Source organism: Mesocricetus auratus, unplaced genomic scaffold (genome assembly GCF_017639785.1).
Source record: "Mesocricetus auratus isolate SY011 unplaced genomic scaffold, BCM_Maur_2.0 Super-Scaffold_100019, whole genome shotgun sequence".
NCBI lineage: Eukaryota > Metazoa > Chordata > Mammalia > Rodentia > Cricetidae > Mesocricetus > Mesocricetus auratus.
The window spans coordinates 37,229,540-37,248,974 of NW_024429200.1; the positions used below are offsets into that span (position 1 = coordinate 37,229,540).

The following is a 19,435-nucleotide window of genomic DNA, read 5'->3' on the forward strand; positions in this document are numbered from 1 at the left end:
ACCGTTTGGGATTGGATAATCTAATAGGGGCTCATCCCTCAGAATGACTGACTCTCCCTTTTTGAGAGCTATTAATTACCTATAGTTATTCGTCTATGAATGGGGCCATGTGAGAGTTCTCTCACCCACATTGTCATGTCAACTGGTGTTGTCATGGTATCGATATTGTTTAGGTGAACATATTGCTGAAATTTCATAGCTATAGCTTCCTTTTTCATATATTGAAGATGGTATTGTATAACATATGTTCTGGTCCTCTGGCTCTTACAATGAATGTTTACTTAAAACACACAGTCACACACACACACACACACACACACACACACAAAGGCACACACATGCACAGATGCATATTTAATGAAGTTACATCACTTGGAGGATAATGTCCCCTCTCTCTGAGAGCCATAGATTAGCAAACACCCAGACATGGGAAATTGCCCTTTGAGTTTTTTTGTCAAGGGGGTCCAAGAGACCCCCATTGCCATCTAATATAGGCAATTACTATATCCCTCGGTTGCCTCCCATTCCTCAAAGGTAAGATCTTATTGCTGAAGACACTACACACTTCAGATTTGGAGGGATTGAGCTGGAACTGACTGAAAACTTCACCCCAAAGACAAGCTTTTATAGTATCTGAAGGTGATGTGAAAGCTGCCAGCACAGGAAAGCAGTCAATAGTCCTCCCCAGCTGTAAAACCTACTAACCACAACAACGATGGACATGGAAAGATAGTCCAAGAATCCAATAGTGGTACTTACACCTTACTACACTGTCTAAAAGGACTCTAGCTCTACTCAACAGAAGGGAACCATGCTTCATAGTGCAAACGGTCAACTATTCATGTCTGATGAGGTTATGGTCCCTAGAGGAGAACCTATTACTGCACCTTCCCTAAATTCCAATTGCTAAGTATATTCTAAAAGTTATGCTTATATCTACAGGTAAATTTGACTCTTACTCCTCATACAAGAGTTTCTTTTTGAATCATTTATGGGACCATTACAGAAATGCACAACTTATCAAAATTCAGAGAACAACTGTTGGTGGGATGCCCAAGCTTGGTTGGTACAATTCTAACACAAGCCCTGTACCAAAGGCTCAGGGAACATCTCAGAAGAGGAGCATTTTTTTACTTTTATTACGAAGAATGAAGCTAAATTTTTAATGAGAAAATAATTGGCCTCACAATATAATAGATATCGTATGTAGAATGCAATAGAGCCATTAGAAAAAGGAGTTCATTCCCTTACATTTATAACCAAACTTAGGGCAGTGGTGTTTCTACTAACCTTTCTTTAATTTTTAAAGAGAATTTTCATGGTTTTTCCCTTTGAGTGCTTGACCTTCATTTAGACCTTGATTATTTTCTGGGAGAGTGGGTTAAAGATCTAAGGTTGAAAGATCCTTTGCTTAATTGGTAGGTGGTCACTAGCTTCACATATGACAGCATTGTAGAAATGCTAAATTGTCGTGGAGGAAAAAAAGGAAATTGTTTGCCTTTGAGAGGCACCCATTCTGTTCTCTACATTGACTGTGCAACATTTCCTGCAATGTGACTGTGTTTAGGAAAATTAAACTAGAGGTTGTAAAATAGGTAGCTTCTGGCTACCTTCTAAGAAGACTGCTTCACCAGGAATCCAACATATTCATCATTGTTGAATGGCACCAAGGAATTACCTGAGCTGATAGGTATATGTCTTGGCTTCTCCCCTCCCTCTTCCTTTTTTCTTTCACTTTCTTTCCTTCGATTTTCTCCTACTCTTTCTCAGCCCAGGAGCAATGATTTATTTTCCTCTTTGGAGAATGAGATTGTTATAAGTCTCCCCCCTCTGTATGTCTGTCTTAGTCTATGCATTTATGTTTTTAGAGCACCTTATACTGAGGAATTTTCAATGAGATTTATTTAGTTTAGTTCTTCAGGCCCAAGAGCATAGTGTTGACATGTGGTAAGGGATTCATACAGCTTCAAATCATAATTGAAAAGGAAGGTGTTGACTGGCATGTGCGAGGAGATAAATGTTGAGTGAGAAAAGTATGAAAGGTTCCATTCCCCTGACTGAACAGTGTATCAAGGCTGTATTAATTACTTTCTTGAAAAGATCCTTAGAAACAACCAAAGGAGGAGAGAGATGTTTTTCTCATGGTTTTAGTCCACCACGGGGGTTGGGATGGGAGAGCACAGCTGTTCAACTCACAGCAAACAGCAAGCAGAGCAGAACAGCTCAGCAACAAACAGGAGCCAGGACAAGATACAGCCCCCAAGAACATGCCCCAAGTGACCACGCACTACCATGGTCTACCTTCCAACCATGCACCGCCTTCCCTGCCTTTGTCACCTCTCAAGAGGCTATTTGGAATTTGAATCAGTTCATAAATTTATAAGGTCAAAACTTTAATGATTGAATTGCTTCTGATAAACTTTGCACAGGCACACCCAAAAGAGGTGGTTTAGGCTTTTCTCAGTCCAATCAAGCTGACAACCAAAATTAACCATGATAGAGCCACCACCAGTGTTCACTCCTCTTAAACTGGTAATCCATTTCAAGGTGGATTTGGCAAAACACAGCACTATGTACTCATAGAAGTACCTTACAATGAGGCACTAGCAGCATGTGATGGGACACCAGCTATTTATTTTGGTGAACTTGAATATTGACTTTTTTTTCTAGATGGACTAACTTATTCATCAAGAAAAATCGAAGATAATCAGATTCTTTCAATATATTTTCCCTAATATAATTTTCCAAACATGAATTTCAGTTGGAAATTGTTTTCTTCTTCTTCCCAGCCATATGGTGTTATATTTGCTTTATTTCTTTTTAATCAGTTGGGTCATATTGATGACTTAATTATTGAGCCCAGGAAGGCCTTTATACATTAAGGATATGAGACTTATATGTACCTATCTATGAAATATTGGTTATGTATTATATACACGTATTTGTGATATCTCCTTCAGGCCTGTGACTTTTGACTTTTTATTGTCTTAATGATGTTGGATAACTAGAGATTTAAAATTTGAAGAAGTATCATTCATCATGTTTTTTTTCCCTTCTTGCTCCGCTTGGTGATTTTTGTGTTAGGATATCTTGGGTAACCCTAAATTTTGAAGGCTGAAGATTACAGTATGGATACTTATTGTAGTGTGGACAGGGTTTCATCTTCTTATGGATTGTTACACTTAGAACAGTAATGAATGTTTGCATCCTTTTCTTGTCAGATATCGTGAAGCATGCTATAAACCCTGACAACACACCAATGTTCTATTTGAAAGAGCTATTGCTTGCAGGACATTCTTAGGATGCTTTAGGGTATCTAGCATTGATTCAGGGGTAAAAAAGGTGTGGCTTCTATCTCATGACTTCTTCAACAATTTAAAAGGTCAAAAATAATACAACTTAATACACTAATATAAATATTTAGCATTTAATAGCATACACCTGTTCTCTCTCTCTCTCTCTCTCTCTGTGTGTGTGTGTGTGTGTGTGTATGCCTACAAGTCAAACTCAGATGTTATTTGAAAAAGTAATTCTACTTGACACTATGAATATTAATATTAGTGAATTTGTTTTTGGTAAACAAAAGACATTTTATAGCAAATTGATCATATAGCCTTACAAAGATTTAAGATGTCATATTCTATAATAATAAACCTTTTTCTATGGTTATCATCATATGTATATATATATATTATATATATACAACTATATAAATTCAATCTGCTGAGTCCATTTACTGTTGCTTATATGTGTATGATTACAGGGCTGATTGCTCAGTATTGGATAGCCAATTAGGAGGTTCATCCCTGGAGAAGACTATGTCTCCCTCTCTTAGCAGTAATTAGTTGACTGTAGTTTTTGTATATGAGCACCTTCCATGGCTATTGGTGTTACTATTATTCTGAGGGCAATTTGAGAAAGATTAAAGAGGTATATATGGGAGGGTCTGGGATGGGAGGACACAGGAAAGGTTAGAGGGAGGAAAGGGAAGGGAAAAATGATGTAATTATTTTAAGTGACATTTAAAAATGTAAGTTAAGTAAAAAAAAAAGTAAACTTCTCAATAGTGGAGTTCAACTTTTGAGTTTCAGCTGATGTTATCTGCTTTGTTTAGTCCATGGAATCCATTTCTGATTCTCAGTCAAAGGACTGGGGCTGGAAGAGATTTCCGAGCTCTTACATAGAACTTTTGGTTCTGTTTTCACAGCTCCGCTTGGCTGCCTCGTGGAAACTATATAGAGTCTAACCGTGATGACTGCACTGTCTCTCTGATCTATGCCGTGCACCTTAAGAAGTCAGGCTATATCTCATTTGAATACCAGTATGTGGACAACAACATCTTCTTTGAGTTCTTTGTAAGGCTTTTCACATTATAAACCTCCCATTCCATTTCACTTTATGCCTCCTAATTTTTTGGAAGGTGTTAACTGGATCTTTCAGTGTTAAAAGAAAAATTTTCCCTACTATGGTACTTTGTGTTCAAATTAATATTGTTTCTTTACTTTTCAGATCTTTCTTGTGGAATAATGTTGACTTGTTTCACCTCTGGTTATGTTCATCAGGTAGCCATTTGGCTTAGACTGTATGTCACAAATCATTTTTCCAAGATTTAGCTTTTTAGCTACCAAGCTCTTATTTTCTATGCATTGTGTGTGTAGAGAGGTATCAATGTTTACATGTTTATAGCATGTGTGTGCATGTGGAGGAGCATGTGTGTACATGTGTGGAAGACAGAGTAGTGTTGGATGTTTTCCTCTCTCACTATCCACTTTCATTTTTTGAAAGAGTGAACTTCACAGATTCAGCAACAACAGCTAGTCAGCCAGCTCTGGGGGGGGGTGTCTGCCTTTGTATACACTACTAGTTAGAGATGTGTGCCACCACAGCCATCTTTTACATGAGCTGAGGATCTGAACTCAGGTCCTCGCGCTGATTGTGTAGCAAGTACATTACACACTGAGTAATCATAACTGTTTCTATTATGTTAAAATTATGCTATTTTTGTTTTTAACTTAAAACATTTCCTTGAAAGTCAGTAAATACTTCCTTGATGACTAATTATTTGCTCAATCACAGTTATTTAAAAAGTAAAAATGGCTGTATTTTTATTTCTGTGAATTTTGTGCTGTTGATAGGGAGTCACTGGGTGAAATAGTTGATGTGTCTGTCATGATCTTAAGTAGAACGACAGAATTAAAACATAATCATATACCAACAGAATACCTACTGAGGCTATTTAACTAATGTAAGTTGTAGCCGATCAAGTAATATGTATTATGACAGTGACTTGAATTCTTGACAAAATATTTTCAGATGGACTTATACTGAGCATAATGTTTGTTTTGCTAGCAATAGGAAAAACACTCCTGTGATCTAGGTGTTAAGAAAACACTATATTAACAATTCTAAAACAAATTTATAATGATCTTGGTGATGCGTGTTTCTATACCAGTAATTGCAGTTTCTGTATCAAAAAGTTGATGGCAAGAACTATTTCCCATGAAGGCATAAGTCTTGCCTTTGAAGTGAAGAGGTTCTGACTCTGGGCTTCCCTCTGTAGTTATTAGCTGGGTGTTCCTGGGCAGACAGTCTGATTTTGTGGCTATCACTGCTCCCTCTGTGAAGTGGATTCTTTGATGAGGTGTTTTGAGGAGCTTCTAGTATGGGTGTACTTTGATGTTTTAGGATGCTAAGCAACATTTAGACAGATTTACTTTTTTAAAGTATGTCTTGTTTGCAAAATGGCTTGTGAGAATCTTGGGACATTTCAATCGTATTGCAGAAAATAAAATAAGGAGGAAAGACAAGGGTCTAATTGTTATGAATAGGCAGCTTCTCCATATTTTCCAGCAAGTCCTTTGAAGGCCATCAATAAAGGTGCTTTTAAGGAGTAACAGTTTGTTACTTCCCCACAGAGATGCCTGTGTTGGTCTGTTTTAGAGTCTAAAGGGATGGCAAGCTCATGCTGATCCCCTTATTGGTGTTTCATGCTTACAGAGTGAGATTTATTGACTTAGCAGGTCAACACTCCTCAGTTATTATTAGTTGGTGATCAAAAGGAAATGCTTGAAGATAATTATGTAGTTGGTTGCAGAGAAAAATACATATAAACAGTGCTTAATTTGAAGTATTAAAGCATTGAGTTTGAGCACAGAGTGAGACTTTCATTAAGCATTTCTTTTAAAAATGATGAAGTTGAAACCTAAAGAAGTTATTAGTCCATGATTACACCCTAACTAGTTTCAAAATCAGTAATGGAATTCACTTCTTCAGAGTTTCGGGGAATGTTACAATCATGTGATGTCTGCTTTAATGTGTAAAAAAGCTGTTGGCTTGCCTATTAGTTGTTCATTAAAGGCATATTCAGATCCTGTAGTGTCTATGAAATGGCTTAACACTGGTGTCACGGTGATCATGATGGTCAGAGGAGAAATAAGACTCAATTTTAATTAAAGGAAATATTAATTGGATATCTCTAGATATTTAGAAGATTGCAAATGTTATTATTTTCTAGTGAAGTCTTTAGAAAGTTCTCTTAGTGAAAACACTTTCAGCTTTGTGATAGATAGGAAAATAAGTAAGGCAGCAAGAATTGTTTAAAGAAGAGAGACAGTTTTTGATGAGTGATGAGTACATGTGATGAGATCTGCTTCTACTCTGCTGTCGGCTATACTGCTGTACTAAAATGATGGCCTAGCTTTTAGGTGTCTCTGTACTTTTTGTAGACCTGAAAAAGTAATATCCTAATCTCTGTTCACTTTTGAAGGATTGACCATAGAGTTCAAGATGTTTAATGTGAAAAATATTATCACTAACCATCTTAATTGTAATGGTAAATGATTAATATTTGCTTCATTACAAAGGTTAGGGATTAGAGTTTGTCCATAACCACTTAACTGCACATTTAGATTACATCCTAGGAAATTGACAACCAAGGCACACTATTTGCTAATTTAAATTTTTACTGCTATCAATGAGATTTGCAGATAAATGTAGGTCGCGTCAGAAGACCTTATCAGAGATCCACAACTGGTTGAAAATGCAGAGAATAAGTGACTGTGGGATGCCTATCCCCATTTGATACATCTGTAATGCAACTCCCATTCTTAAGGCTCAGGGAACATTCCAGAACAGGGGACAGAAAGATTTTAAGAGCCCAAATTTCAGGACACCTGTTGTGAGATAGTGACGTCTAGATGTAACAGAGAAGCTGCACCAATAAAACCCTAGCAGTATGGTTGCCTAAATAAGATCTGAATAATGACCATACTAGTCAACATGCAGAGAGGAAAGGTGCAAGTCCACAAGCTCCCACCCCTAGATGGAAATCTTCATGTGATCAATGGCTACCGAGTGAGAATCAGTTTTCAGTATAGCCCCCTAATAGATCGACCAATTCCAAGTATTCATCCTTAATTGTGTTCGTATAACTAGAATTATTGACTCCATAAGTGTTTATATAAGTATGATAAATACAAAAGAAGTGTGTGGGATGTGTGGGAGAGGCCTTAAGGGGAAGAAAGAACGCTAGAAATGATTTAAATGCAGTATACTCATATATGAAATTTTCAACAAGAAAAAAATTAAATTTAATAAAATTGATGTTGGTTTTAAACTTGAACTTGCATGGTGAATATGAATTGTTAAGACATTTGGGTAAACTGGCTAGAAAAATGACTTTCCAATGATAGTTATTCTCACCCTCTTTAATGGCCTGGCATTTCGGTTACAACAATGAGATGGTTTAGTCAGAATCATTCCCTCACCTGCAGTTGTACAAAAGCCTCCAATGGTCTTGGTGTGTTTGCTTGCTGGAGATTACTTCATTTGTAGTTTGAATGGGTTGAAGGATGTTCTTGCAACGTGTTCGGTGAGCAGAAATGAATGAAAGTTATTCTTCCCAGAGCATCACCGAGGCCCTGTGTTTAACTCACAGATTCAGAATGATCAATGCCAGGACATGGATGCCAGCACAGACAAGTGGGTGAGGCTCACAGACAGTGGAGAATGGGGCTCCCATTCTGTAAGTCGCTTTTTGTGTGTTTGTTGACACCAAATCCATTATTTCCTTCCATTTGCCAACTATTTCAAAGTATTCATTCTAAGAAAATAAAAAAGATAGCATGGTCTACTACTTTGCATAAGTTCAGTTTAGCAAAGAAATTGGCTTTGTTTCCTACACTCACATTTAAGATTTTAGATTATTTTTGTTTCCTTTTTCCTTAGGATGCTTTGTCATTCCTTTTTCATTTCAGCTTTCTCCCTCTTTAAAGTGGGACTCAACAACTTAGAATGTTATAAGATGTTACTAAATTGAGCAAAAATTTTGAGAGTACCTTGACATTACTGTCAAAGAACATGCTTTGGCCCAGATTCATTTACCCTATATAATAGAACCCACAAATGTGAAGTTTAAAAACAACTTTATATTTTATTTAGCCTTAAGTTTCTTCCTTAGTATATTTGTGAATTGTCAGACTGTTCTATTTTAATTTTTAATCAACTTCATTATAGTTTAGGCTGGAATTAAGTGGATTTAAGTTTGTTCATTCTATTTTAATAGTGATTGTATAAAGAATTGAAAGAGGGTACAAGAGAGTAGGTTTTGGTTGTGGTTAGAAATAGCTGGTCTGACCCAAGTGTCTTGTGCTTCTCTCTGTAGGTCATGCTGAAGTCAGGTACAAATATTCTGTACTGGAGGACAACAGGCATCCTTTTGGGTTCTAAGGCAGTCAAGCCCGTGCTAGTAAAAAATATCACCATTGAAGGTATTTCATAGCTATGAGCCTTAATAGTCATTAGTTCAATTTTCTCGTTAAAATATTTATTAGTGTGTTGGTTTAACTGACTCAAGGGTTTATAATAAAGACACAAATTAATGTTAGACCTCAGGCATATCCAAAAACCTTAGTTCTACATCCAGCAAATTGATTAATAGTTTTTTTTCTTTTTCCTTCCATCCTCAAACCGGATTATTTAATCGGCATAAAGCAGTAAACACAATGACAATCTTCACTGCTTTTTTAAAAAATAAAATGAAAGTGCATTTGTTTACAAGAGCACATTACTCATTAGAGATATGTAAATTGTGCCAGATAATCTGATCATTGTTATAGCCATAAAAATAGTAAGAGTCTGGCTGTTTCCTCAACCTCTTGTGCTTTTCTGACCCAGTTGGGTCATTTCTAGCCCAGCTGAGCCACCAGTGAACACTGCCATGGCTCATCCTTAAGTAGAGCGAATCTAACTAAAGCAGCACTTCTTTATTAAAGTTTGGGATGTTTCCCTGCATCCTATGCATTAGTCACTGGGACATCTGCTGGACAAAGCTGGAAGTACAGACCAATAGACAACCATTTCTACGGTCTTTCCTGCTTGCTTCTATTCTGTGTCGTTCTTCGTTATAAGTAAATGAAGAATTTAGTCTCATAGCATTCTTAGTGTCTCTCTCTTCTGTGCAGAAGCAGCAAGTAGGTGCTGATGTGTTCCTTGTACTGGGTTCTCTGTCCCAAGCCCTGTTTCTCTTTCCTACACAGGGGTGGCATATACCTCGGAGTGCTTCCCATGCAAGCCAGGCACTTTCAGCAACAAACCAGGCTCATTTAACTGTCAGATGTGCCCCAGAAACACCTACTCTGAGAAGGGTGCTAAAGAATGCATAAGGTGTAAGGAGGACTCCCAGTTTTCAGGTAAGGCTAATTGACAATTTTTATTCTTCTCTTTCCATGTTAATGTTGCTCAAGTGTACTTCACATGGCAGAGGAAGTGTGGACGCATTGGTGGACCACACGCCAATGAGGTGAAATGAATTCATACTGAATGGGGACAATATGACGTCCTTGTGTCCTCTGCATGGCTCTCTCCCTTTGTCTGTGATTTTCCTGTATTCCACACTCCATAGATAACGGGTACAGATGTATTTGCATCAATCTAGCCAACTGTCTACTTTAATGTGGTTTGTTACCAAAGAGATGTACTTAGAAATTTTTAATTTGTTCCAGATTGCCAGTGTTCAGTGATAATATAGGAGAAAACTAATATCTTCTGGAAACAGCTGCCATGATGCATCTGTATCGTAGAAATATTGATCCTCCCTCCAGGAAAAATAAAAATACAAACATTTAACCAGGCGATAGTAGTGGAGGCAGTGGCAGGTGAATCTTTGGGTTTGAAGCCAGCCTGGTCTGCAGAGTGAGTTCCAGGACAGCTAGGGCTACACAGATAAACCATGTCTTGAAAAACCAAACCAACCAACCAAACGATAAAAACACTAAACCTTTATTTATCTACGGCTTGGCTAGTTCTACTTAAGCTACTCTAGTACAGTGATTTCTTTTACATGTTAGCTTGCTTTTGTGTTTTGACGCTCATTTTTTTCTTAAGGTCCCAAAGGAATTGGTTCATTTCTGAAATGCTTTCTCTGTGTGTTGCAGAGGAAGGAGCCAGTGAGTGTGTGGACCGCCCACCCTGCACTACCAAAGACTATTTCCAGATCCACACCCCATGTGATGAAGAAGGAAAGGTATCAGAAGTGTTTAACTCACCCTATGTTTATCAAATACTTTTCCCAGTGTGAGAGCACTCTGGGTTGTTACCTGTGAGTACAGATAGTACAGAAGAAATCCAAGACTTTAGGTGTTGCAACCTGCGTTTTATTTTGTCTCCCAACTAGTTCTGCCTATTTGTTGCTCCGAAGCCTCCATCTTTTCAGTCTTTAAAGGAACATTGATATTGCTACCTACTTCATAAAGCTCCTATGGGAAAATATAAGATACTCAAAGTAAGGTTTCCAGCCAGGGCCTAGCATGTAGTGAGTGCTTCACACATTATTACTATCTTTTATAAAGGACTATATTCTTTCAGAGGTCACAAGATCAAGAAGAGCACAGCTTGAAATATGTGTTACCACTCAGGGGAATAATAAAAATGCTGCATAGCTTCTGTTGCACTGTGAGGAACTCAGAATACTTATCAGAGGAGCTATGCAACCATACAGTAATTAAATTATGCCAGACTACTGTGTAATCAAATTTACAAACCCCAAAGTAATTACCGTACAAACCACATTAGCTGGAGGAAAATGTACAGATGAACTTTGTGGTTGACCCGTCATCCTGTGAATTAAAAAATCAGCCAGGACCATTTGGTTCTTTGAGAAACTGAGAGCAATGTGGCTCCTGTGGAGTGTCCTTCAAATATGTTCACATCCTGAAAGATGGCACCTAGTTTTTAGAGACTATCAGCAAATATTTTCCTTTCCTAATTTTGCCTCTGTGGATGCTGATTGGTACTTTTTGTCTTTATGTGACTATGAAACTTCTCTTTATGCCTTTAAATACTTTAAAGGAATATTGCTTTGAGTGCCATAGAGTAGATACATACTAATTTAAAGTGATTAGTGGAGCTTTTTAATAAGGAATATGATCGTTATTTGTTAATAACAATGCTAATTTAAACTAACAGCATTAACTGAAGAGGGCTTGTAGAGTAAGGCTGACCATGACCCTACAATAATTCCACATGAGGCTGTTTCTATTTAGAAAATACATATAGAGGCCACTAAAATGGAATGAAACGTATTGGGTATAATACCTTTAAAGTAAACTTTCCTTAGCTAAACTTGCCTTACTTACTAGTTAAAGTAAATTTAGTTTATTCTATGTAATGATGGTTAATTCAGCATTAGTGCAGTGTAAACAAATGAGATCTATTAATGATTCATTTTTCTGAACCACATGAAAATATATTAAAATCATATTACATTACTGTGTGCTCTATTATAATCCGTCTCTCTCTCTCTCTCTCTCTCTCTCTCTCTCTCTCTCTCTCTCTCTCTCCCACCACTTGTAAACATGCTGTACATATGCTGAACTGTGTTTTTCATATAAGTCAGGGAATCTCTGAATGTGCTCTTAGTATAGAAAAAATAATGTACCCATGTTTTATGAATTCAGTCCATTTTTAAATTTTTTTCTTTCATTCTTTTTCTGACAAAATCTCACTGTGTGGCTTTGACTGGCCTAGAACTCTGTGTAGACCAGTCTGACCTTGAATTCCCGGAGATCTACTTTTAATGCTTAACATAGATCCATAAGGGCATTGTAACTCTTTCTGATAAACTTCTCTGTAGAGGGCTTTGGTTTTATGATTTCATGTTTGCATCTCACTTTCTGAAGAGTGAGTTGGTTGGTGTCTCACCTGCACTATGAGCCATCTGGTTCTAAGCATCATCAGTATTAATTAGTATCTTCCCCATCAGCTCTACCGGGAAGCATATGTTTCTGTTAGAAAGACAGAGCAACACTTTGTCACGTGTGGCAGGAAGGTCTGTAATGAAAAAGGTGTCATGGAGAGTTTATAACTCGATTTCTCCAAGTTAAAATGTTTAAAGATAAAACTTTTTTTTTAATTTCTAAAAATCTTCTTTTGTTACATTGGAAGCACCTGGTTATTTGGCTTCCAAAATCTATTTGCATGTTTTATAATTTTTATTCTTATCAGACTAACATTTTTTTGATGGTTCTATGTGCATCTCTTGGATAAGTTAATAGTTCTAGGGGCTGAGGAGATAATTTAGTGAAGTGCTTGTCTTGAAAACTACACAACATGAGTTCAATCCCCAAAATCCATGTGAGAATCCATCCTGGCCTAGTGGCCTGTGGTGTTTTTTGTTTGTTTGTTTGTTTACATTCCAATTCCAGTTCCCCCTCCCTCCTGCTCCCCTCACCCCCCACCTCCCATCTGCTCTTCAGAGTGGGTAAGACCTCCCCTAGGAAGTCTACTAAGTCTGTCCTATCATCTCATTGAGGCAGGGCCAAGGTACCTCTCCACCCCACATGCCCCTGTGTCTAGTCTGGGCAAGGTATCTCTCCATATTGAATGGTGGCCTATGTTTATAATGGGGACATAGAGACAGATCCCGAGGACTGGGTGACCAGCTAGCAACCCAGTTTCAATGCCGAGATCCAGGTCAGTGAGAAATCTTGTCTGAAAAAAAAAGTAGATAGAGCCAGAAGAATGATGCCCAAGTTTGTTGTCACACACACACACACACACACACACACACACACACACCTACACAAATTCACATACACCTACCACACATATACACACAAACATGTACACACACATGCCACACAACACACATCACACACCCACACATACAACACACACTTACACATACACCTACACACACATACCACACATAAACACACACAGGCACACACACGCACACACACAGGCCACACAACACACATCACACACCCACACATACAACACACACTTACACATACATCTGCACACACACACACACACACACACACACACAATCGCACACCATACACCTCTAATGTGGAGTATTTCCTCATTCGAAAACTTGGAGATAATAAGTGCTTGTCCTGAAGATGTTGGTGAGATTCTTCAATGCTGCATCGAATCTCTTCCATTCTTATTTAGGAACCAAAATTTCCTCTGAATGTAGCAGTCATGCATTTTTATTAATGAGTCAGGGAATTAATGAATTAACTAGGATTTTAAATTTGCTTTTTATACTTGTTAAACTGGAAACATAAAATCAGTGTCTCTACTATAATGATTCTTTGTTTTACACATGGCAACAGAGGAAGAGAGATAAAGAGGTGCATTAAAGTAGTTCATGACAGGAGCCATAAGATGACTGTGGGGAAAGGAGCCATTAGAAAGAAAACAATACCATTTATCACTCTGTTGAGACATCTATATTTAAAGCATTTTCCTTAGCATCCGCCTTCATACAAGATAAAGCATCTTCCATGAGCACATTCGAGGAGATACCTTGAGTGGCCTTAGGGATCACTGTGCATGGTTCTTACTGAAACAGTCGTGGAGTGCTGCCCGTGGTTTCCATATCCTAGTTCCAACAAATACCACAGAAGTGGTTTTAGAGGATAAACAAAGCAATCAAAAGTTTGTTGGATGGAAGGAACTGTTATTGTCTCTTCTAGAAACTTCTATTCAGTTATGGTATTGATTCACTGTTCTGTTTGTGCTAGAATACCTCCTCCTACCCCTCAGTGTTCACATTCCAATTTTGCTTTAGAACAGCTAACGCATTTGGTATTCAGGTTTCAAAGTGAGGACGACTAAGCACAGGCGTAGCTGTTGCCACTAGTCTTTGTACCATATTGTGTGGAGGGGGATAACAAAGGGTCTCTTTGTCCTGAGCACATAGAAAAGGCCTAGAAACTTCTGGACAGAATATGTTAGCTACAGCTCTTGTTACTGAAAAAACCCAGGAACTGCTGATATGTATGCATTATTAGGACTGCACATGAAGTTTGGTCTATTCTTTTTGAAAAATGGCATATTTCTATGTGGGAAGTATGGTAGCAGATGGTGCGGCTGGAGAAAAGAAGGGAGTGATGAAGTTTGCGGATAAGCAAGAGGGGCTGGAGAGAGGGCTCAGCCCTCAGAGGCTCGGCTCACAGCCCAAAATGCAAATAAGCAAGGAAAATTTACTCTATGAAAGCTGCAGGCTACACGATGAAGCAAATGGATACACGGGCAGTGGTTGTTTGCACTTTTGTTTTTGCGATAAAAAAAATAATTACGCCAATTCTCTCTTCCCTTTCTTCTCTCTAAATCCTCCCAAATACACTTCCTTGCTCTCTTTCAAATTCATGGCCTCTTTCTTTCATTATTTGTTGCTACATGCCTACATGTATATGTATGTACATACATATTTCTAGATATGGCATACTCAGTCTGCATAATGTTACTTGTATGGATGTGTTCAGGGGTGACCATTTAGTGGTTGTTTACATTTTAAAGAGGGGTTCATGATGAGCAGCACGTGGTTTGTATCATAAGGGTACTTTTGACTCAGGTTAAAAGCTTTTGCAATGTTTTGGTCATTTCCAGGGACTGGGGAGATGGCTCACTTGCTGGAGTGCTTACCACACGAGCAAGAGAGCCCAAGCTTGGTTGTCTGGAACCTGCATTATATAAACAAACAAACAAACAAACAACTGAGTGTGGGAGTCCATTCCTGGAATCTGAGAAGGGACAGGAGGGCACATGGGGACGGCTGGCCAGCCCAGCCAGTCTAGCTGAATCTAGAAGCTTCCAGTTCAGTGGGAGGCTCTGTCCCAAAAACATGACCTGGAGGGACTGAAAGATGGCTCACTGGGTAAAGGCCCGTGCCACTAAGCTTGCAACTTGAGTTCAGTCCTCCAGACCCACATGGTAGAAGCGAAAAGCCAACTCCCCGGGCTCTGTTCCAACCTCGGTGTGTGTGCACACAGCTAAAGGCGGATAGTAATTAAGACAGACATCAGATGTTGACCTAAGATTTCAATATGTTCACACGTATGTATACACACAGGAAAGCAATGATTAGTTTCCTACCAGGTTTTTATTTTCTCCTTGCTGTGTTAGTAAGAATTTCCTCTTTTTCTCTCATTTTGTCACTGTTTTAGAGTCTCTCAACCCCCTCGTCTGTTCGTCCACTGTTTGCTATTTTTTAGATTGTCAGTTTAGCATCTCTGTTGTAAGGATCTTGTGTGATTTGCTCTTAGCTTTAACTTTAAAAACTTTTTTTTTTCAGACACAGATAATGTACAAGTGGATCGAGCCGAAAATCTGCAGGGAGGATCTCCCAGACGCTATCAGACTGCCCCCTTCTGGAGAGAAGAAGGATTGTCCCCCGTGCAATCCAGGATTCTATAACAATGGATCTTCTCCTTGCCATCCCTGCCCCCCAGGGACATTTTCCGATGGAACAAAGGGTAGGGTGTCTTATCATGGACTGCTCTTTAAAACATAATATTAATAGACTTGTGATCTTGTTTGAATTGATTTTCTGGGGAAGTCTTTAGATGACACATTTTTTATTTCATTGGAAGGAAGAAGAGTTGAGAAATATTGATAATGGGATTGTGAGAGCATGATTTATTTACTAATGAGAGCTGTCTTAGTGGCGTTTTGTGTATGTGAGACCATCTCTTTTAAAAATAGTATATTTAATTAGTCTTCGAAAAATGACCTTATCTTATTGGCTAACTAAGGATAATCATTCATTTTTGCATGTGTGTGTGTGCGCGAGCATAAAATGAAGCAATATACAAACAAAACCACCAAATACATACACATGCTTTGGTACTCTATCTAGAAACTTGTTCCGGCTCACATTTGAAGAAGTTCCTGAGGGAATTGGTGGTGTCACATCTTTCCCTTACATTTCTCTGCTGATTGCGGTTTAGTGGCGCTTGGCACAGGGAAAGCTGACCAGATGCAGCGTAACGTGGTTGTTCACTCGTTGTCTTCTGCAGAGTGTAAGCCGTGTCCAGCAGGAACAGAGCCAGCGCTTGGGTTTGAGTATAAATGGTGGAATGTGCTCCCTGCCAACATGAAAACTTCGTGCTTCAATGTTGGGAATTCCAAGTGTGATGGGATGAATGGTGAGTTTGGACTCGAACATAACTGTAGTGGCAGCAAAAACGCAATTGGTTTTCAGGCTTAGCCTTTTAAATGTGCCAGACACGTTTGTGAGGAACTTTGTCTTATTTGGCTGTGTGACCATCCCAGTACTTACATAAAAATCAATCAGTCAGGTAGCTTTCCTACAGCAATAAAACCTATAGTGCTTATTCCTTTCTTTCTTTAGTTTCAGCTCTGCATAGTCACTAAAAGTATGTAAATATCAGGTAGAAATTCCAGAAATCAATTTGTAAATGGTACACTGTTGTCAGTTTTTTCTCTCCAGCCTAGGATGTGCATTATCCTTTTGTCTGTTTACATCCTCTTCCTGTCCATTACTGAATTAGTAACATCTTAGTGCTCAGACACAGAGCTCGGGTTTCACAATAAATGTGTTCAAATAACTCCTAAAAATAATAATCTCAAACCACAAGTAACAAGCGAACAAGTCCGTCAAGCCCACCCTCATTTGAGCACTGTCTGAGTCCCTGTCTCTCCCCCCTTCACTTCCTCCTTCTCTCCCTCCTTCCCACCCACCCTTCCATCTGAAAATTCAGAAGTTCTCAGCTTAGTAAAGAAAGAACATAAATTCTTTGCTCAAGTTGCTAAAAAATCTATGGTAAGAAGAAGCTTTTAGCCATTAAACTGTGGAGAAGGAAAAATAACATCCATGATCTCACACCTCAAATGGCAGGAATTAAACGGCAGCACATGGTAAGTGCTTAGATAGAAAAGGTATTAAATAGTAGGGCTTGGTATGTCTGCTGTGGGGACTCAGCTTATCTGCCCAGGATAGATGTGTGCATGGGGGGTTGGAGGGTGGACAGGATGCTGCATTAGTCTTGCATTTTATGTAGTCACTTTTGACATAGATATTGAAGCTCACATTTAAAGCCACAAATACTGAAAGAGATGTGGCAAGGAAGTTAACAGCATCTGTACCTTTTGCCACTTTAAGGAATAATATATAGACAGAGTTTTTGTTGGGACCACTGGCTCCCAAATAAATGCACTGAGGCTTATATTATTTATAAATGCTCAGCCAATAACTCAGGCTTATTATTAACTAGCTCTTACAACCCACATTAGCCCATTTTCCTTATTTATGCCCTGCCATGTGGTGGTACCTTTATTATCATGGCATGTTCATCTCCTGTTCCCTCTGGGTCTGGCTGGCAACTCTTCTCTCTGCCCTTCTTCCTCCCAGCATCCTCCTAGTCTGGGCTCTCTTGCTTAATCTTATTCTGTTTGGGAATTGGCAGGTAAGCTTTTTTTATTAAACCAATCACAGTGATGTGTATTCACACAGCTTAAAGGAATATTCCATAGCACTTCCCTTTTTTGTCCAAATAAAAATAAAGATGTTAACTTTAATATAGTAAAATTATATACAACAAAAACAATTATCAAGCAAGATTTACAGTTATAATATCCAGTCCACTTGTATTTGGTAAAATTATAGAAAATACTATATTATTTATTTTATCTTGGTGAGTCTAAAGTTTTACATCTAATTTAGCTTTTCATCATAGCTAAGAAAAACTATAGTTATAACATCTAGTTTTAACTTCATCAAAGACCCCAGAAGGGTGCCTGGAAAGTCACCCTAGTTCTTCTGCGATGCTGGGGCATTCAGGTATGACCTACAGTTCTGGTATACCTGACAGACCTTTTTGAGAAGTAGATAATTTTGAAGAAACTTCATACCTTGTTTTGGCAAATGTTGGCAGTTGCTTTCTTTTGTGTCCTGCTAGTCCGGTTTGGACAGTATACTCTCAGCAATTGAGATAAGGGCAGTTTCTTTGCCCAAATGGCTAGCTTTTGCCAAAAAGAAAGCAAATTCCATTTTGAGTTTCTTCAATGCTCATTATCTTCTCTGAAGTAGATTGGTGCTACCAGGAGCTGTCATGAAAAGCCTTAGTTTATTAAACATATTAAATGCCATATTCTCTAGTGTTTGAAGACCATCCTTATAAATGTATGTCCTTGAAAACATATCTAACATGACTATAAGTTTGGCTATTATAGATGACTATTAATCTGTATTTATTAATTACACATTATATTTTTAAATGAGATGTATAAAAATAATACCATGAACAAGAGTAGAAATTTCATACAGTATAACAAAATTAACTTTAAATATGTATGATATACCAAAATCCATACCAATGTGAAATATTTATGACTAGTAGTTTTTTGTTTAAATATAGATTCAATAGTCTATCCTTTATCCTATCATTTCTATATCTCCATTTTTCTTTTCAGAACAAGATCCCTGAGACAGAATCTCCTGTGTGTACTGGGGATATTGTCCATTATCAATAACAGCTTGTATCAATCCTCCTTAAATGATAACATCAATAACCAATATTTTGGGGATGTGGGCATTGTTTTCTCTAGACTTCTTCTTGTTGTTTGTGGGTGCTGGTCATCTTTGGGAAACCTTGAGAAAATCAGGATAATTGATAAGTCTTGCAGTAGTATTCTCTGAGGCTGGACCATCTCAGCCAGCAGCCTTGAAGCTGTTCTAGATGCTGGATCACCTGGCCATCCATTTTTTATTGATGTCTGGTCCCCTTGTTCTGAAAATACATACATCTTTAAAGGTAACATACATGTCTATATTAAAATAAGTACAGACTGTGAATTTTACAAAAGTCAGCCAAAGATGATTTTTTCTGATGTGTTTGAGCAGATAAAATATACATCACTATCACGTATCTTGTAATTCTTTTATGTTTATTTCTTCATGTCTGTAGTCAGTGTTTCAGGGGGTCTTTCTTGATCAAACCTGATTTTTTAAACTTTGAATGGATCTATAGTCTTTCATTTTTCTGTGAGAACAAAAACATAATCTCTTCCCCAAAGCAAGATATTTCACTACTTACACTTTGAAGTTAGGACATTTTAAAAAATATGGGTTGAATTAATTTAGCAGCTTTCATAATCCAATGTGTCTTAGTAGCCATCACTCCTT

The 19,435-nt window shown here is 38.0% G+C and overlaps 1 protein-coding gene across 3 annotated transcripts in view; it reads left to right on the forward strand.

Annotated features, from left to right (window-relative positions):
• Window positions 1-19,435, forward strand: part of Elapor2 (endosome-lysosome associated apoptosis and autophagy regulator family member 2) — a 169,030-nt gene that overhangs the window by 98,343 nt on the left and 51,252 nt on the right. For all 3 annotated transcript variants that reach the window (XM_005083587.4, XM_040728792.1, XM_040728791.1), the window contains 7 exons: window positions 4,208-4,355; window positions 7,937-8,023; window positions 8,663-8,768; window positions 9,537-9,689; window positions 10,434-10,522; window positions 15,584-15,764; window positions 16,308-16,436. In XM_005083587.4, coding sequence (XP_005083644.1) covers window positions 4,208-4,355; window positions 7,937-8,023; window positions 8,663-8,768; window positions 9,537-9,689; window positions 10,434-10,522; window positions 15,584-15,764; window positions 16,308-16,436 — 893 coding nt within the window. The remainder of the gene's footprint in view (window positions 1-4,207; window positions 4,356-7,936; window positions 8,024-8,662; window positions 8,769-9,536; window positions 9,690-10,433; window positions 10,523-15,583; window positions 15,765-16,307; window positions 16,437-19,435) is intronic.